Source organism: Aptenodytes forsteri, unplaced genomic scaffold (genome assembly GCF_000699145.1).
Source record: "Aptenodytes forsteri isolate BGI_AS27 unplaced genomic scaffold, ASM69914v1 Scaffold258, whole genome shotgun sequence".
NCBI classification, from domain to species: domain Eukaryota; kingdom Metazoa; phylum Chordata; class Aves; order Sphenisciformes; family Spheniscidae; genus Aptenodytes; species Aptenodytes forsteri.
In genome coordinates, this window is record NW_008795250.1 from 433,012 (window position 1) to 454,910 (window position 21,899).

The following is a 21,899-nucleotide window of genomic DNA, read 5'->3' on the forward strand; positions in this document are numbered from 1 at the left end:
TGCCACTCTAAACTGGTGTTTCTGCACATTTTTGTTGAACTGCTTTCAAACAGCCATTTCCCTTTTAACAAGTAAAGGATGCTTTATGGTAGTATATAATATGCTCTATATTTAAACTAGCATCAGTTTTGCTATTCATCAGAATTATAATAATCTCACTTTACATTCACTCTGTTTGACCTGGATTTACTTTTGCACACACAGCTGGCCATTCACATTGCATACACTGGCAATTTTAAAATGCCAATTACAGACATTTTGACCTTTGTTTTGTAGTGGGAAGAGAGTATTAAACAGATAACATGAAATAAACTAATTGTATTTTATCTTCAGGTCTCTGGAATGACCAGTAATTAAATATGTAACGAAGTAAGTAAAAAAATTAACTCCTTGACAGGATTTTCTTTTACAGACCATGTGCTTTTCGTTCATGAATGCAAATAATTGCATATATGACTTAATAAACAGCAAAACAATATACTGATTACTATAGAAAAATAGTTTATTCATGAACTCTGCTTCAAGTGAGTCCTTATTTTAGCTTTAATAAACTTATGATCTGGTTTCATACCCGAAATTTAAACTTCTTCGAGCATTTGATGTCACACTAATTCTATCTGTTGACGGACTTGGAATCACATGGCGTCCTGGAGACATTTTCTTTACTTCCCAGGCTAATGAAGTAGGTCTGCAAATTCAGGAAAGAAAAGTTTCAAAATAAAATTCACATAACTATTCCTCTATCACCTTAAGGGAAAAACAGCACCAACAAATGGTATAAAGTATTAATGAATACTGCTGAATTTAATCATACATCTTAGCAATTGTTTCTATACCAACTCCAAACCGTATTAGCCAGACTCATATCGAAAATAATGCATACTCTCAAGACTACATGCTTATTTTAAATGTCAGTGTGGGACCAAACATCAAACCAACCAGTTAAAAGGAAAGGATCAGGGGTAGGACTGGAAATATCCTCTAGTTCTAGTGACAATAACAATGCACATAAAAGGCCACAACCATTTAAGGTACCCTATGTTTTCCTATCCTGTGTAACAGAGCATTCAATACAGTTTAAATGCTGCTTTGGTTAATATAGGTATCAAATATCTCCAGTACATAAAAAAAAACCTTTAGAACTAACCAAATATATCACCTTCCACTCCTACTATACTACTGACATACCAAACTTTGTCAGCAATAACATTTACTGATAAATGTGTACTTGCAAGGACAATTGGACGGGTTGATTTAAGTTAACTGCCACTAACATAAAATGTTCTCATCCAAACAGACATAGTTTGAGGTGGAAGCCAGGTAGCAGTTTCATTATGCATCTCATTGAAGCTGACGCTATTTTCTTTTTTATTTTTAACTCCTCCTCCTGAAGCTATCTGATTACATGAAAATTACAACTGGCAATTAAAAACAAAATCAAACTTGTGGAACCCGCTGCTGATGAAGACAGACTCAGAAAAGCACTTATATAAATTATTTTTTAACTGGTTCCAGTACTGCTGGCAGGATTAACGACCTATAATCAACTAATACAACCACTTTGTCACGTTTGGTCTACTTTTTGTCTCTACCTAGGCAGATGAGTGACTGAACCTACTACCTAAGAAAGGAAAATGGAAGAACTACAGTGTATCACTCCACACATACTACAGGTCTCCCATCTTCTACAGGCACAAATTACACCAGCAAAACCTTACTTCTCATTTACCTCTCAAAGCTAAAACTTAGGCACCAAGGCACAAACTCAACACTAGGCACAAATTATAATGACGTAATCAGTTCTACCTTTCTGATACTATACTTCCAAACCCTTTACCATTTCCAGCACAGCTGTTCACTGATAACACTACCAGGGAGGATAAAATCCCCTCTATGTCCTCTCATCAATTCTGGCCAAAAGGAAAATTTCCTACTTGATGCCCCAGAGCAGATATTAAAATTGGTTCTTTTTGCTGAATCTCTGCTACAAAATGAAGTTTACTATGAGACAGTATTTGGATACAGATTAAAAAAAATACATAAATCTAATTGCCTGCTTTGAGCATCAGCTTTTTCTAGCTTCTCCTGTAGCTGTATCCAGTCAATCAATGCTTTGAAGTCCCTTACATAGTTATCAAGCATCATCAGGACTTCCTGAAAAGCAAGCATTACATCAACCTTTGTATTTAAAAAACAATCCCCCCACCCCAATAAAGGAAGTGAAAAGAAAGTAGGAGATTTACTAGTCTGTAGCTCTCATAAAAAATAAAGCTAAGAAAAACCCTGAAAACAAAAAAGCCCAGACAGTTAAGATTTTTATGTGCACAAACATTAAAACATTTATCCTGTCAAAAAATGTGCATGTTTTCTAAGATCTGTGCAAGCACCAATGTCTAAGGACAAAACAGCAAAATTTGGCAAGAAAATAATTCCTAACATACATAAGTATCACTGTTTCAGGATTTTTTTGTCAGAGTTATCATCTTTTAAAATATGCAGGACATACTTCATCAAATAAGCAAAACTGTCTGTAACACCTGATAGACCTGTGGGAGACTAAAATTGTCAGGATTAATCTGTTTGCGAAGTAAAAATACACAAAGCTACACAAAGGCAACTGCATCAGACGGAGGGAATTCCTTCTGGAGAATCCTGGGATCCCTGCATCAGAAAAAAATAGTTCTTATGCCTCTGAAGTTCAAACTGTATCCTGTTCCTACAGACTTTCAAGGGTGCAGAACTTTCAAGTGATGTCTGCCTGTACTTGTCCAGATTAATGACAGACATTTTATTGTCACGTGAGATTAGCACTATTGTACTAATAAAGCAGTTTTCAATCAAAAAGAATCTCATGGTGATATTTTGAGAGGCAAAAGACTGCAGCATTACACTTGTTTTTATAAAATCATAATGTTTGACATAAACTTACTGAGAAATAAACACGATAAGCTGCAAGATGCAACATTTACATTCTATTCTCCGATTAGCACACTAACAAATGAAAAAAAGTCACTAATTGCACACTTGTCTATGGAGTAATTACATGTCAACACCTTACAATTCCAATACCCAGATTATACTTCTTGACCATTACAAACCAATTAGTTCAAAAGTAATTTTTAAAATGGTAAAAAATTATGTGGAGTTGCCGAAGAATTTACGCATTTTTATGTGAATTAATCACCGAAAGCTGTATTCATGAACATATCTTATAGCTCAAAAGATTTACACATTATCACAAAATAACACAACTGGGAAGGACCTTAAGAGCAATCTAGGCCATCCCATAATTTCTGGGTAGGATTAAACATACACTGTCAGAAATGATGTGGGCGTGCTGGAGTTTTAATCAAGATTTTGCAATATGTTGAATAAGAAGTTAGAATCTTGTAAATTCTGTGGTCTCTAACCAATAAGATTAACTGTTATGAAAAGACATATAAAATTAACTTGACTTCATCAGGAAGAAATTCATAGATAAAATGCCAGTGGCTGAACAGTAGGGAACCAAACGATGTGTTTCTGATAAAAATATCCTTAACTTCCAGAAATTATTCACTGTATCTACTGATTTCCAGTTCGGTCAAATGTACAAGTATAGTAACTATAGTAAGGTCAGATTACATACAGAAACAGTAAAAAAATTAAAGGTAAGTTGGGATCCTGCAGTCTTTACTCAGACAATACTGCCATTTTTTCACAGCAAAGCACAGCAAAAGACCGTATGATTAAACTCTTAAGCTTTGTTCCCTGAGCAAACTATTGTTATCCACTGTCACTGGTAGAGAAATGAGCAATTCTTTACCATGCAGGAAGCTAGGAAACCACTTATATTCCACATATAAACTCAAGTATCATTTACTGAATGTGACAAAAAACACACTGATAGGCATAAGGCACCTTCTCAGCAGAGCTGATTATCACCCAACAAAGCATATTAAGGCATTTCTAAAGGAGATAGTTCGAGATCACGTCAATCAGAAATAGAAGCTTTCATAACTACTCTTTCAAAGACAAGAAAAATGTATACTGTACTCTAGGATGACAACATGCTGAAAAATAATAAAAATCCATTAATGAAGCCTGAATTCTATGAAAACTTACATCAGCTTCACACGCAGAGTTTAAAATGTAGACATAATTTTACGGTATAGGGAAAAACACTAATGACAAAGTGTTGCTGTTTTGCAAATTCTTTACTATGTCAAAATCATTCCCGCTGGTATTAAGGGAAATTTTCTGCTCAAAGCAAGTAATTATTACTTAGAAATATTTTGGAAACAATTACAAATGAAAATGGATTGGTTACTAAGTGTATAACTACAAATTTTAACAGTAAAACTTATAACACTGAAAACAGTAAAAACACTCTCCTACAGTACAGCTAACTAATGCACATTTTTGTAACATCATGTCCTGTTCATCTTTACTTTTAATTTTCCTTTTAATAGAAAAAGGACCTCTAGTGTATGCAAAACATTTTTTCATATAAAATTATATGGATGATTATTCATTTTGTTTAACACAAATGCAAGTTTAAAATTCAGTTTCATTTTTCACATACACATAAGTATACTTTTAACTGGTACGTATGGCAGATCTAGAGCATATGCTGGTTGTTATATGGGAAAATCACAAGAAAGTCAAACACAAGGGAAATCAAACAGAATACGACTGCTGATGTAAAAGTTGCTCTTTGTTTTGAAATACTCCACAAAAAAGCTAACAAAAATCTTTCTTACAAGGCAGTTGGTTTACAGCACCAAAATAATTCGTAAGTACAGTCTGCTACAAGAAATGAACAAGTCAAGTATTTTAGCCAGTTCTTTTTTCAGTTTCACTAATAAAATTTCAGCTTTCTAATCCAATTCACATCCATTTAGGTTAGCCCATACTAAGTTGTGCTGACTGTTACTAACAATAAGAGCATAGAAAGCAAAATTTAATTCTGAATCATTTACTTTTCAAGCCTGCCACTGAGATATTCCTCGCAAAAAAAAAGGAATCAATCTGAATATGAGTTATATTTCTGGAGTTACTTGGCATAGGAAAAAAAATACAATAAACGGCTTAACCTATTTTAAGGAATGTTTAGCTACACATTATCAGAAATGATCAGAGGAGAACCATGCAGCTGTAACCCGAGTCATGTTTTACGAACAAGGGAATACAAACAAGACAAGCAGCTGGACCGGCCCCATATTCACTGATGCACATCTTTCTCCCTAAAGCTATGAGGGCCATTTTGTCAAGCAGGATGAAGCAGAACAAAAGTGGCTCTGAAAGCGCTGTTACAGGCATCCAGATAACTACATATAGATGTACAGCTAAAATTACCAATTAGTTTACCAATTGGCTGCAACGGATTCGATTGGTTTGTAATTAATTCTAGTTACTGGCGCATACAGCAGGATGGTTGGCGCCATCCCTTTGTCCTACTGACACACAATACTGGCGTGCAGGGCTCTGGGGTCTTGGACATCAATACAGCTCTCTAGCTCACCTACGGTACCGAGTGTAGCAGATATACCCTGTGGTGCTGAAGCAGTGGAAACTTGTACCACTTGAGAAGGTGCTGACAAAAAGGAACCTTTATGGGGTAGACTACGGCTGCACTAGAGTCAAAACAATTTTAAATCCCATTATTTTTCAAGGTCATATCCATCCCATACGATTTTTAAAGAGCCAGTTCAAACTAAAAAAGAAAGCAATACTGTTAAAAAACAACACTTAAAGGAAAATCCATGACATAAAACTAAACATACTCACAATACAGCTCCTGTTCCTTTCCCCCCGTCTGTTCAATTCTCTGATCAATAGTCCCACACGTCAAAAAGCTCTTTTTGTGCTTTTCCTTTTCTCCAGTTCTCAATCATTACTTTGGTTTCTATGTATGTATTTATCTTAAAGCTGTACTTCTAGTCTCTTCAATTGGGTGATCATATTAATTACTTTGCAATCAAGAAGGACCTCTAATACATAGAGTAGCTACATCAGAATAATCCTATATTCCTGAATCAGGACGATCTTGACTTGGGTCCTAGACAAGCCCATTATAATCCTTAAAAACAGAAGTTCACTTTGTTTGGAAATCACGTAACGGCTTTGAAACGATGTCTTCTCCATTTAGTCTCCCATTCTTAAACAAGGAGGAGGAAAACAGGGGAGCATGGAAGATTGTATAATACAAAATAGTAGAATGCATGTCAGAGAAATTGACTCAGTCACCACATCTGTGCTTTAGCTTATTCTCAAGGCTAGAAACGTGTGTTTTATTTTACAAACTATGCATACTTTATATTGTTTCATTATCTATACCAAATATTTTGGATTATGTATTTACCAAAATAAACTCCATTCTCTTGTACTGGAGTACATTTTTAGCAGGTAACCTAAGTTCCTTCTTTCTTTCTTCAAATTTATATGTTTTTAAGGTTAACCAGGTGTTTCAGTAATTTGACACAAAAATTGCTTCAAAAAATTCCTTGTAGCCTTTTTCATACAGTTGAATTACAAACACTTAAAGCCAGCTCTGGGGTTAGGTTAAACAAAGATGATTGCCAAAACGGTTCTTACAACTTTGGGAGAGGATGAAAGGAAGCAGCTCCTCTAGCCATTATACCAACTTCAGTACACGGCAGATAACGGTAAAAAGAAAAGGCTCTAAAACAGATGCAGAGAGGAGAAAAACAGAATAATTTTCCAGTAACTAAAGCTCCCTGATTGGTATACCTTTTAAAATGCTCTCACACCAGCCCTGCAGAAGCCACTAAGCAGCAAACTCTAGAGAGTAAAGCTGCAGGGACACATGGCCTCTTAGATCCAAATGTGAAATGCACCGTATCTGGCCTCAGTTTGCTCCTCATTGATTCACCTATAACACGACAGCCATAAGCCTCTATCTGCCAAGGATGTGCTCCTGAGAGGCATAACCATCAAAGTAAATTTTCTCTGTAAGAATGAATGTAGCAGTCACGAGGCACATGCAGGGACTTAATCACACAATATATTTACACAAAAAAATGTAAATATATATGTGATGCAAAGGATGGACAGGCAAGGACAGAACTGCCAACTAGAAGAGAAGCCAGCTTTTCAGTAGCTGGCTTTTTAGAATAGATCACCATTCTGAAAGATACCATCCATTTCCATCTGTGAGACTGAATGCCCAATCATTACCCCATTTTCCTGTCCTTCACTGTTGACTTCAATGATTTTGATTCATCTCCAGAAGATGAGAACAATGAAAATGTAAATGTCCAAAAAGAGGCCAGAGCAATGCTCACAAAAGATTTTCACTTGGCTTTGACTGTCACAATACAGCCACAGGCTATTGATTTAGAAAGAGACAGAAACATACTTTTCCTAAATAACTGCAAATTCAAAAACAGAAGACGTATTTTTTATAACTGGCCTAGCGTATTTCTGACATATTCCAACTGCAGAATAAGACCTTCTCAAACAATCTGAATATATATTCCATAAAACCCTATTGATCGGAAAGACACTCTTGTGAGAAACACAGAAAAAGAATTATACATGTTCTAATATGTAAATCATTGGCTTAGGCTTTCAGGGAGACTTATAATCACCTTGGTTTTACTGAATAAAAAGAAAATAGATTCAATCATACATAATAGAGTTCGTTTCATGCTGAAATTCTCCTTCTAACTGGAAATGTTCTAGGAGTTCAAAGAATGAAGACATCAGTACAACAAGGTATTAAGTTAATGCTAAAAATGGTTACAAAATTGATAGGAATAGACTTAGAGGACTCTAGTGGGGAAATAATTAGCAATTAAAAAAATGAGGTGTAAAAAGCAAAAGATGCTGAATAAACCTTAATTAAAAGACACAGATTTTGCAGTTTGAGGGTTTGGTGGTTTTGGGGGTTTTGGTTGTTTTTTTTTTTTAATTCCTTTGGAAAGCCAAGATTTTTTTCACCCAGAGGAATCCAGGACACTGGAACAAGAATAACGTATCTAAACAGAATACTTAGAGGCCTGTGTTGAGGAAATAAATGACTTCATAACTCTTCTTGGGATACCTTTCTTAGCGTTTGTAGCACTACAAGGAAAGAAATACCATTCACATATAACAAATTATCTCTCCCAAAAAGCCTTAAGTATCAAACCCTGATTCTGTATTTTTCCCTCCCTGGTACCAGGTACTTTTCATATTTGTAAAATTGAAAAGTATGGAAAAAAAATATCAAAACTTATCCTCCAAAAAAAGTAAAATGGACAGAGTTGAATTGGCTTTTACCAGTGAAAATAGGATCAAGATCCTGTTTGGATCAACTTGACCATTATACTGAATTGTTGCAGATTTCCTTTTTACTGAAGTTAGGAAAATCTTGTTTTTTCTACCTTCAGCTCCAACACGTTTAGAAACAGTTTTATTTTCTTGGCTGTCTTAAAAGCCAGTAATAATCAGTGTGGATGACCACGGGTCTCAGCCTGCACGCATAGATTGAAATCATTGGAATTAGCATACCCGGAACCAAAACCAGCCCTCACAAGGCATTCTCAGCAAGAGACCCTAATGAAGTAACTTCCTCTCTCCTTCTGGGAGGTCTTCAATCAACTCGAACTCTCTCACAGATAACACCCTAATTGGAAGGCCTTAACTAAAGTTGTTTCAGCTGGTTCTTTCACATAATAACATCGTGCAACATGTCAAGTCTTTTAAGGGAAAGGCTTTACCCACCTCTTCAGAGTATCTTGTGCTGTCTATGAGAATCAGAACAACTGAACTTCATTGCTGAATTTTCCATTTTATAAGAGGGAATAAGTATCTCAAGCAGAATGAAACTATTTTCACTGAACTACTCTCAAGGTAGACTGCTTTAAGAATGTATCTGTAAGTATTAGAAACAAGGAGAGAAACTACCCTTGCCAAAACCTTATAGAAATATATCAATAAGTAATGCTAGGTGGAAAGATGAAAGTTTGTACAAGCATTAAGTAATGCTAAAGAGCAACTTAAAAAGAATATAAATCTAAATTTTTACATAATAAATAATTTACAGCTTTTTTGAAAGGAAAAAAACCAGTTGAAGCCATTAATTGATCCTAGGAGGAAAAAAACCCAACTATTAAATTTAAAGTAGTTTGAGGTTTTTGTAGACTTACTGTATCCTTAGCTGCTGGATCCAGTTGCCCAAACTCTATTAATAAAAGTTTTAAATAAGCGTGTGGTGCGGGTTTTTTTTATAATTTTATATAAATATACGTGTGTGTGTGTGTGTGTATATAACTCAGTTGTTGAGACACCTGAAGACCATAAAAGAATAGCAGCAGAAGACACATTTCTCTGTTGCATTAACTAAAATTCCATTGTCCAAAATTGACTACAGAATCTGCCTTCCTCCATCCACAAATAATTTTGGGCTTAATTCCTTTTAGCATACAGAAAGATATTTAAAGGCATTACTAATTCTTTTCTGCCTAAGCTTGTCACCCAAACCTAGAAAATAGTAGGTAGTAAAACATTCATAAATATTAGACATACAGAAACCTAGCTAATGTATAGAACATACAATTCGCATTTTGAAATGTTGAAGGTTATAGCCAAATCTATTAGAATATATCTCATCTCTATCACTATTGCACAAACGGATTTATGTACAGTAAGATGATGCTTGAACTTGAGAACCCTTTTTTATTTTAGAAATAATTCAGCCATGTTCATTTTATCTTTCTATATGAAGCATCAAAGCTGTATCTGTATACCTATATACACGATTTGAGAGTTCTCAATTCCAAATCACTAGCAAAATACCAGCTCCAGCAGTGCCCAAAGCTGAGAGAAAATATACACAACCACCGATCCTCTTACACACATTTCCACTGTTTGTATCCTTACCACAACCCTTCCGTCTGCAGTTTCAACCACAACCAGCCACTAGAGCCCTTTCCAATTCAGGAGCATCAAACATTATCTTCAGTGACAGTGTAATCAATAAAACTATACCAACATGTAAGACTACAAAAGAGCAAAAGGTACCAAAAAAAAAAACCCCAACACTTTTATACCGAGTTAATCTGAAGGTTTTCAATGCCAGAAGTTGTCACATTTCATTTCTACACGGGTCTTCTTTTAAGACAATTTTTATACAACTAAAATGTTTAAATAGAACAGCACATGCCCATTTGACCAAGACATAAGTTTGAGGAGATATCACTTAAAAAGTTGAAATTAAGGAAGTTTTTGATAACATGGATTTATCTTAATAAAAGGATTTTTCAAAATCCCACTTAAAAAAACAAAGAAGGAAAGGTTAACAGTTTAACCATTTTGGTTCCTTATTTAATGTTGTTTCCCACATATGTCTAGTAGTAAAAATAAAAATGGCACTTCATGAAAAGAGCTAACAAGATATTCTGTCAAATGAGTTTGGAAAGTAAATAGAAAAACATGGCATTTATCAAAATCATCTCAATTCTTCAGGTATGGCAGAAATACATTAATCCATTTTCAACTGAGCTGATGTGTCTGTTGGTATCTCTTGTAACATTTTAACCACTAGATACTTTTCTATGTAGTATAGAAAAGTTTGCAAAAAACAGCATAAAAATGAAGCTAATCCATTCTCATTTTTAGAATGAGCTTTAGTAAAAATGGAATTTTCATCTTAAAATATTCAGAAGACCAGTACTGCCATACATAAAAATGGAAAAAGCAGAAGACTTAGCTGAACTCCTCCTGCCCAAAGAGAAAGAAAAAAACAAACCAACCAACCAACACGCCACAACAAACCACTAAGCAAAAAAAGCCTAAGTGGTTCTGCAAACTGTGGGTCTAGCGGAGCCTGTTTTCCCATGATCTCCTTACTGGTTTCTCTGGTACCAGAAATCACATAATGACATGCACTTCAATTAAGTCTTATTAAAAAAACAAAAAAACCCAACAAAACAAAAAACAACCACACACACAATCCCTCTTCCCTCGGTTGGCGCATTCATATTCTCTTGTTCTCCCTCTGAATTCCCTGGTGTCTAACAAAGATTGAGTGGCAGTTTTTTCTGCAATGTGAACCTTAACAGGATGTCTTCTTCCAAGCCAGTCACCTACTCTCATGAAATCTATAATGACTGAATTAATTTACATTGGTCCACTGATATTAAAAGTTATGGCAGGGATGACAGAAAATCATGGATATACAAGGACAAATAAGACACGTGGTACGACTGCATTAAACCTGGCCTCCTAAGTCCAAAAGCCTAAGAAAAGGATTATCCACATTATAGACGTTATTTTCCTGCCAATGAAGCTTAACGTATTTTGCCATGCCACATCTGCATTACTGGTATTCTACCAACGATAGCGGAGTTAAGGAGATACCTTGTTAGACCACAGAGAATTCATACGACACCTCATATTATACCATTATTCATATATGCCTCATTCAGAGGCATAAAATCACTTTGCATCCTCCCATTCCTGCACATTCAAGCGGTTGGAGCCATCCCTGGAATAACACGCAGAACCTTGCTACAGCCGTCTTTCCTGCAACTGTGGACACCCAAGCTGACACAAAACAGGGAATCTAGATTCTGTTCATTGCTTTAACATTTTCAAGTAGCAAGAAAAGGCACGACCAGAGATCTTGCAAGATCTGACCAGGCACGATCAGAACAGTCAATACAAAGTATGAAACTTGGTGCTCGGGAGTAACATGATAGCAACGTATATAGGACTACCAAAGCCAAGGCAATAAAGCAAGTAAGTGTTTTAGATAAACAAGTGATGGTTATTTACCTGAACCGAGTTGCACTGTAATGAGACAAACTGTAATGATCAAACTAAAGACTGAGTTAAGCTATTTTTAAGGCAGGACATAGGCCTTCTACTAAGCTACATGAATTCTTGAAACAATGTCACATTAGTGGGCATGGTGGTGTTGGGTTGACGGTTGGACTCAATGATCTTAGAGGTCTTTTCCAACCTTAATGATTCTATGAGTACTTTTCAAATATCGTTTGCCAACTGAACTCTGAGTCTAGATCATGATTTTAATTTATGAACTCCTAAAAGGTTGAGGTACTACAGTAAACACTTTCTATAAATTCCATAATATGAAAGCTGCACTTAGACAAGGTACTTCGGTTGATGGAGGGCAGCAAGCACTAGCTTTTCAGGATCAGAGGTGAGGAAGAGTTGTGGTTTCCACAAGGATCTGTTGTTCATTATCACTAATATTCCATCCAAAATCAAAACATACCTTCACACTAATGACGAGTTTGATCACTCCCTAGTTGAAGCCCATGTATGTAGTACCAAAAATGTTATATGCCTATCTATTAAGAGATATGTAAAGCACTCGCTTCAAAGGACAGCAGTTAAGATATTCTGCTGGAAGTGATTAGCTAGAACACATTGACAGCTTCACCTCTGGTAGAAACTGGACTGTATCTGTCAACAATAACCACCACAAAATCAATAATGACAATCAACAGAATTTATAAAAGTGAAACCTTATTAGTAAAAAATATTTGCAAGACTCAACAGTTATATACTTCATAGCTTAATTAACAGAAATTTTAGTAATTTGTGAAAAGAGTAATCTTCTTCATTTAACAGTAACCTTTAAAAGAACATCTCACAAACAATAGACCATAGCACAAACACACATTCTAGCTACTCAGGTAAGGCACTGTTTTGTGCTGAGAAGAAAAGATCTTTTAAAAGGTAAATGCAACGTGAATGTTACATAAGTTCTACAACACGTGACATTGGACTCCCCTATTTACTCATTTTTGTTTTTTTCCAACCCTGTTTTGCAAACAAGTAATCTGATACACACAAATACATACATCATTGTCAAGCATCTACTAAAATTAAGACTTTTGACTTAGGCTATGTAATATCTCCATCCGAGAACAGATCAAGTAGCACGATTAAAATGCTGAATGATATCTAACCCCCAAAATATGTGATAATGATACAAATACGCTTCTGTTCTTTCAGTCACAAAAGTTTAAAATGGTAATCTAATTACAATGCAAGGCTGACTGATTTTCTTAAACCAAAAAATTCTCCAAAGAAGTTTCCTGAGCAGGAAGACAGTTCAGTAACAAAATGTTAAATTGCGTTAGACCAACCAGCGATTTGGAAGCCTCTAGCTACTGTTCAGTTTTCAAACCTGCTTTCAATGAAATGTATTTGTACGCTAATCTCAAAGTCAATTTGGCCGTGTCCGATTACAGCAGAGAACTAGATGCATATGATAAGAAAAAAGTGTACTTAAATTGATATATGTAATTTTTTTACAGTGATTAGATAATCATTTCCAGAATGTGTTGAGTTTTCAGCCATGTTTAATATGAAAACAGAAGTAGTATCTTTAACATTTCTTTTATAACGTATTCTTCTGGCTTCTCTTAATGCTTGCAATAAGTTCTGTTTCTAAAGAATGAGTGATTTTTATTAAATGACAATGGTCTTCCTACAGATCTACTAGAAAATCATCATAAAACATAAAACAGATGCACAAGCTATTACAAACACAGGTTATTCGAAATTAGGAAGCGCACCTTACAGTGACATCCCAACCAGACAACTGTTTAGGCTTGACCACTAATCACTTCCTTAACACCACAGAGAGAATTAGAAGAGCGATAACTACCACTGCAAAAAGGGAGTAATGTATAATTAAGCCACTTAACAGGAAGCAAATGAAGGTGAAAAAGGCTGAATCACAACAGTGCCACCTACAGTAAAGAACGTTACAGGAGAAAAATTAATAAATCAGTGTTCAGTCAGAAAATTAACGAAATCGGAACTCAATAAGCAAAAACTGATTTCAGCAAAAACCTGAGATCTAATAACATTATGTACATCACTACAAGTTTTATACACTTCAAAAATCAGTCACTGCCTAAGATGAAAGCATCTTCTTAAATCTGAATAAATATGCCATCAGTTTTCCTATTTACAGGCCTTCACTAAATACAAGAAGTAACATGTTTCTGAAGCTCTAATTCCTCTTTTGGCTTTTTTGTAAGGTATAAAAAAACCACAATAAAAGCCATGTGACAACACGCAAAGAACAGCTGAAGACTTACCTTGCATTCTACTACACTCTGATCTGATTCACAGGTAACATAGATTTCATCAACTGCCCGTCTGAGATTGTCAAAAAGAAATGCCCAGTATCGAGCTCGCAGATCAACTTTTCGAGGCTGTCTTGTTTTTGTTGGGCTTTTGTCAAAGTTTTTATCTCCAGCTGCTGCTGATGTTAATTTACAGTCTATGGTAGTGCTCTGAAAAAACAAGATACAATGGAGAAGGAAAACAACAAACAGAAGTACGGTAAGGGGTTGGGCTTCTGTGCAACACATTTTTTCAACATATTCAAACATTTGTAAAGAAGAAATTTTTCCCTGAAGATGACTACATCACCCCACTGACTTGAGATTTTTAAAACACACCTTCTTATCTTAAATATATGCAGCAGCTATGTAGAAATAGATTCTGTTTGACATTTATAACCCAACATTCACATTGCACAACAGTACACGATATTCTGCCTCTTAGCACATTGGAAAGTTACATTTTCTAATTACATATCCTGTATTACTTATTCTGACAAGTATGTGCATCCAGAGATGGAAACAACATTTTACTAATAATCACACCAGCAATGTTGCATCACAGTTAAATTCTATTACCAAGACATTACATATGACTTCATCGTTTTTAAACCCTCATTCTAATATATGAGCATTAATGTCAGTGAAATGCTGATGTGGCTAGCGCTTTGATGGATATGTTATGGCTACACTGCAGAGGAGATGCCAGCAAGCACTGAATTAGTTAGGAAAGGAAGCTTTCACAATTTAGAAGACTACTTGTACTAAGATTTCCACTCACCACGTTGTTAACATTGCAAGCTCAATTCAACCCAGTGCAAGTGCTGTGCCAATGAACCAAGTTGCTCCTACTTACACCAAGTCTGAAAGCGTCTTCATGCTGTTTTAAGTTGTAATTTAACAGCTTTAACTACAACAAATCTGTTGTTTGACTTTTAGTGTTAATATGCGGGCTAATTGATCTAGTACTACTTTGCTGCACAGATGCAGAGAACTGCCAATATGCTAAATGTGATGGAAGCAGAGGGAGAACATCCAACTGTCTTCACAAATGCTGGCACAGACAGGAATCACTACATACCTACTTGGAAGCACCGTTATGCCACCTCAGTGTCATATATCTGTTGACCTTGTGCGTTCAGCTTAGTCACTCATACAGGGTTATGTCTCCTTGACAGAGATATACGGTCACTTATCTGCACAGGATATTCCAAAGGGTTCTGAAGCATGCCTATTTGGCTGAAAATACCAAACCAGCACTTGGCCCCATGCCACTGTCCTTATTAAACCTGAAAGTCTCTCCCACAACAAAAAACAAACAGAAAAATCATGCTACCATGCCAGACTTCTATAAGCTTCTGCATTCTATAGTAGCCAGGTGCACTAAGCACCTCCAGTAAACCCAAAGTGACACCAACTTTGTGATGGAGGTATTAGCTACATGCTACAATAGTCTGGGTTGTTAGTTTGGGGTTGGTTTTTTTTTTCATTAATGCATTCATTTTAATAGCACCTTTAATGCATTTTTCATGCATTGGTCCACTGTGGCACAGATCTCCAGAAAATCAATTCTCACTGGAGAACACTTGTAGGGATTTACTGCAAAATTCCATTCTAAAAAACTCTATTTTTGGTGATTACAATCAAAACCAGCATTGCACAAGCCAGTACACAGAGCTTATAATTAGAATATCTTATCACTTAACTAGAAATACCGTAAGTAGCAGAACAATTGACTGGGATTCAAGCCTTTTTGTTCCCTATGTAAAAAGCCGGGAAACATTATTTCTTTGTACCAAAAGATTAGTTTAATGGCAGGTAAGTTTATACTTGGAGACAGAGAATTCTTATAGAAGTGTCATTTTAGACCGCAGGCAACATAAGGTAATCAGGACTGTAGCATAGTTTTGGATGGACTTATCAATGAAAGTACTTTTAAGGAAGAGCTGTAATAATAGTTTTATGATGAAATATATAGAATAGAGACCCAAAGATTGTACCAAGTCTAGAGAAAATTCTCCTCTTTCTCCTTAAGAGGATCTTTGGGTTTTGTGGATTCCTCTTGAATTCCAACAAATTGTGCCTAAGCTACAAAAAGTTCCCTGCATGTTTAGGAAACACGTAAATGAACTCGTATTTCTCATGCTCAAATTACAGAATGGGAAAGCAGGCAATAACCAAATGATTTTTCAATCATTGCATTTAAGAATATAAATGCCTTTCTTCTCTAGATTTTAGGGGCCTGTTTGATAAATTCACACCATAAACACAGCCTCCTATTACAAGAGAACTGAACCCTGACACGAAGATAAAATCTGCCAAACTGTTTAGTAAATGCTAGAGCTCTGTTTCTTTGGTAGCCTCTCTCTGGGTTCCAGTCCGCTTATTCCCCCCAGCGCTCTGACTACCTGTACCACACGGCATTAAACACAGCAAATTCCGCTTTGTAATTAGGGAGGTAGACACAGGGCTGTCAAAATGGTTATGCTCTCACCTGCGTTTGTGTTCAGATTCTAATTTTTCTGTAAGAAGGGGAAGAATGGGAACCTGATTTACTACAATCACACTAACATCTCCGCTACCCTTACGTATATCTCAAAATGCTCTAAGTGTACTCCAGATGAACCCCAGCTAATGCATGCACGAGACACATGCTCAGAAAAGATGCATGTCATAAACAACCAATGAACAGGAATTTCAGAAGGGTTTCATATGTCAGAGTATTTCATATTTTTTTCTTCTATGACATAAGAGTCACGTCTTAAAGAACAGCTTGGAGAAAAGATGCTCCTTAGCTGAGGCCTTGTATATAAACCTTTAAAGCAAAGCTTATACTGGCTAATTTACAGCTCCTTTAAAATACAGTTTATAATGACATAACCTTAACTACAGAATCATAAATAGCTATATTAAAATAACAGTGTTACCTTCTGCTGCCTGTATTTATAAAATGTGACTTTGGTAAAGTGATTAGGTTTCTACTCATTCAGCTAATATTGTTAATATAGAGGATCAGTTGTTTTGGAATGGGAACCATGCATAATTTCCACTATTTGAAAAATGCATTTTCAAATGTATCTTTAAGACAGTGTCATGGAATACGTTTTGATAATTAGCAATAAACATTATCCATCTACTATATTTGGCATCCATTTATCATCTTTCTTATATGTCAGCCATATTTTACTTCGGAAAACAGCATGTTGAACCGTGTTAACTACTGTAAGTTGTAGCAGTTCCAGCGTCTAAGTAAAACCTAAGCAACATTTACAGCTACTCATATTCCAGCAGAACGCCTTTGAAAGGATGCAAATCCCTAAACTACCAAATTTCTTGTAAACACAATCACACAAGCAGGTAAGCATTAAGTTGGCAGTTAGTTAATGGAAATAATATTTTAAGTTCCCTATACAAGTCAGTTCTAACTCTGTACATTTGAATTTGTCACAGCCTGGTATCTGCCACTCTAGGTAATGGAAGTCAATTTTCAGAGAAGAACCCAAACTGTGTCCCATGTTTGGCACTTCAGTCTCCAGGAATTCCATGAAAAAAGATCAAACTCAGCAAGCTATTTTCAAACTTCATCAAGTTTGACTGCCACCAACTTTACTGAAATGAAAGCCAGTACTCACTTAAATTTAAGAGTTGCAGCAAAGATTACTTTTAATATAAAGATACTACTACTATTCTATACAGACTGTTATAGTCTATACAAATGTTTAACGCAAGCACCAAAAATTTACCAGGATTTCTGAGTTAATCTGTATAATGTTCCACAGAGTCTTTACCTGTAAGCATGTAGGTAAATTTTCTAATGAATCAAACTAGCCTTTCACTGTGAAAAGCACAAAATGCTGGATTAGGTACAGACTTTTCAAGACTGTAGTTTCTGTGCTGAGGTACAGCTATAGCTTTATTATTCTTATTCATCCTTCCTGGGATTAAGTTTTAATTAAACAGTATTTATTAGAAGTATGTACTTTTGACCAGATCATATTTTTCAGTGTCATGCTGAGGTTGAGAGTGATGCAACAGTGAAACTCAATTTCCAGGGATGATCATCTCTCGATCTCTCTGGTATTCAGAGGGAACATACGGGCACAGGACAAAATATTTCTAAGAGTGTAGTCTGAAGAAAGATAAGGCAACAACCCCACATCTTCACCAAGACGGAGCTATACCCAAGCCACATAAAATCCACCTACAGCCTTGTGCCTAGTGCTTCCAACTAACTCTTAGCAGATTTTTCACTTTGGTTAGTAGTTGAGGCGTAAGCCTCTTTCCACTGACAAGACACAAGGATACAGAATTAAGTTTTTCCTGAGTAGAGTTCTAAAGCTCCAATCCTGCAAACTTCTACACATCATTCTTAACTGGATATAAGTACTTACTTTTGAATCTTCTAAGTGATCTCAGATCCCTTAGCCTTTAACAATATACTTATTCAAAATTTAATCTGTGTTCAACAGCTTTGAAGACCATCGCACATTAAAAAACAAACAACCAAAAAAAAAAATCACAGTGTTTAGAAACACACAAAAAAATACTTTGCCTTGGCCTCCCCCCCACCCTCAAATAATATGCATGTTTATCTAAAGTGTGATGATGGCTTATACAGACACGATCTAGCAGGCCTACACTGAAGCTTGTCCTCACTAGAACAACAAAATCCACCCAACAACAGCAAAGATTCAGAGGGGCTAGTTCATGTTATCTCACTTGTAGTGATAGTTCAAACCTTTAATTGCAGAAAAGGTAAAGCTTTTGTGCCTCTGAAGTTAGGAAACATGGGAATATTCCTTCTTACATCTCAAGTAACTCAGTGTGGATGATGAAAGTGACGTTAAAAGTGAATCTCTTTTTTTTTTTTCCAAAATGGTTTCAGTAACTTGCCTTGGGAGTTCTGGAAAGTATGAAGTCTATATTTATTCTCAGGATGCCAAAATTTATTGAACGTAGATTTGCCAGCACCCTACCGAGAGGAAGATGAGGTTGATAAGATCACATGAAAGAGTTCTTGTAAGTTTATTTTCTTGAGATTAGTGGCCCATTTATATGTAAAGGAAAATTACAACTGAAGGCTCAACAAAAGTAACAAAAAAGCCACCAATTTACAGCAGTATCCAGTGTCTGAAATGCAGTAGAAATAAAGGTGCTGAATGCCAAATTGAAGTGCCAAGATGCACAGACACTCAGCAGTCCATTTCAAACCTTAATTGTACCCACTAGGAATGCACTGCGTTCCTACAATACAGTTTTAGTATAGCAATCCCACACAGAGCCACTGAATAACAAGCAAATATTTTCCTGAAAACTCACTATTTACATAATCCCAAGTGACTAAAATAGACAGAACCCAAACTATGTAGCATGTTCCTCTTACCCAAAAGGTTCTGAGGGTAAACCCTTACAGGGAGCCTCAACTACATCAGTGGAATTCCACCTTCACAGAATAAGAAAACCAGGATACACAGTGTGTAACATACTAGTACGTGAAGAGAGAACACAAGCTTAATAGTTGCTAAACTAAATTAATAGCTGCTAAAGTAAATTAGGAAAATAACATGCCTATGTTTTAAAGATGCAAACACATCTCTCTGGAAGCAGAACATTTTATCTTTTTTCAAAAAATAACGTCTTCAATATGCCATATTATCAAAATCTGACAGACTGTCTCAAAATACTAAATGGCTAAAGCCATACTAATAGCTAAATCCATTAATCAAAGAAAAGCAACCGTTAAAAATATTAAACATGAGGAAAGATTGAGGTATTACTTTATTAATGTAATAAAGATTGTCACTCACATAGAAAAAACATGAATAAAAATGAGCAGTTTCTTCCTGACACTTCTCATTCGCACTTGCTTTCCAGTCATAACTCTCAGAGATTTTACTCACCTGGACTAATTTTTCCAAAATAGGAGATATTGAAATTTTAAACCAAAAGTCTCCAGCCATTAACAGAGTTCTGGAAAGTATGAAGTCTATATTTATTCTCAGGATGCCAAAATTTATTGAACGTAGATTTGCCAGCACCCTACCGAGAGGAAGATGAGGTTGATAAGATCACATGAAAGAGTTCTTGTAAGTTTATTTTCTTGAGATTAGTGGCCCATTTATATGTAAAGGAAAATTACAACTGAAGGCTCAACAAAAGTAACAAAAAAGCCACCAATTTACAGCAGTATCCAGTGTCTGAAATGCAGTAGAAATAAAGGTGCTGAATGCCAAATTGAAGTGCCAAGATGCACAGACACTCAGCAGTCCATTTCAAACCTTAATTGTACCCACTAGGAATGCACTGCGTTCCTACAATACAGTTTTAGTATAGCAATCCCACACAGAGCCACTGAATAACAAGCAAATATTTTCCTGAAAACTCACTATTTACATAATCCCAAGTGACTAAAATAGACAGAACCCAAACTATGTAGCATGTTCCTCTTACCCAAAAGGTTCTGAGGGTAAACCCTTACAGGGAGCCTCAACTACATCAGTGGAATTCCACCTTCACAGAATAAGAAAACCAGGATACACAGTGTGTAACATACTAGTACGTGAAGAGAGAACACAAGCTTAATAGTTGCTAAACTAAATTAATAGCTGCTAAAGTAAATTAGGAAAATAACATGCCTATGTTTTAAAGATGCAAACACATCTCTCTGGAAGCAGAACATTTTATCTTTTTTCAAAAAATAACGTCTTCAGTATGCCATATTATCAAAATCTGACAGACTGTCTCAAAATACTAAATGGCTAAAGCCATACTAATAGCTAAATCCATTAATCAAAGAAAAGCAACCGTTAAAAATATTAAACATGAGGAAAGATTGAGGTATTACTTTATTAATGTAATAAAGATTGTCACTCACATAGAAAAAACATGAATAAAAATGAGCAGTTTCTTCCTGACACTTCTCATTCGCACTTGCTTTCCAGTCATAACTCTCAGAGATTTTACTCACCTGGACTAATTTTTCCAAAATAGGAGATATTGAAATTTTAAACCAAAAGTCTTCAGCCATTAACACAGGAGGTCGGGAAATAAAGCATTTCCTTCAATTAGAAATTGGGCAGAAAGGTAGCCTTTGTATAAGTAGCATGCTTATAGGAAGAATAGCCTGTATCATTTTATTGTTGAACAGCACCTTCCCTTAAAGTAATTTTAATGCCAAAAAGTCATGCGTCCAGAGGTTAGGAAATGACAAAAGTAAAGGCTGAGGAAGATAACCTACATTCTGGCATTTTTTAACTTCTGAATACTTGACTTTGAAACTTGTATGCTTTAAAAATACATGTGTGCACAGTTTTATGTATGTATTATTCAGCCAATAATGTATCACTGATATCACAAAACTTTTTTATGTTGTAAATTTTATGTCATAACCAAAATAAAAAATGAGCAGATACCTGTTTTGCCGTCTTGTGTGCTCCTTGAGTCACCCTCTTTGTCTTTCCACCAGCTTGCCATTTTGATTTTCCTGCGGAAGACGCAACTGTTTTAATCAACAATAACAATTTTAATTAGATAGAGCATCCTAAAATGCACATCTCCCATCTTGAAGTGCACTGATATAGGCACAATTTATGAGCTGAGGTTTGTAAAATTGTATATTCCAAATAGATATTCCACAGTTCAGGATGTGGACAATGCCAGAAAACACACAGAAAATGAAAAAAATTACAAAGGCAAGGATTACAGACTTCATTCAACAAAGATAGCCTACCTTTAAGTGCTCAGGACCTCTCAAAATCCTATCATTACAATCTACATGTCAAATATGATACTAGTTTTCTATAT

At 35.7% G+C, this 21,899-nt stretch overlaps 1 protein-coding gene across 1 annotated transcript in view; it reads right to left on the reverse strand.

The window, feature by feature from the left end:
- SCAPER (S-phase cyclin A associated protein in the ER) overlaps nt 1-21,899 on the reverse strand; it is a 281,456-nt gene that overhangs the window by 147,775 nt on the left and 111,782 nt on the right. Inside the window, exons 4-7 of the mRNA XM_009278834.2 lie at nt 21,509-21,579; nt 14,070-14,267; nt 2,054-2,154; nt 572-688 (exon numbers count right to left, since the gene is read on the reverse strand). Of these exons, the coding sequence (XP_009277109.1) occupies nt 572-688; nt 2,054-2,154; nt 14,070-14,267; nt 21,509-21,579 (487 nt within the window). The remainder of the gene's footprint in view (nt 1-571; nt 689-2,053; nt 2,155-14,069; nt 14,268-21,508; nt 21,580-21,899) is intronic.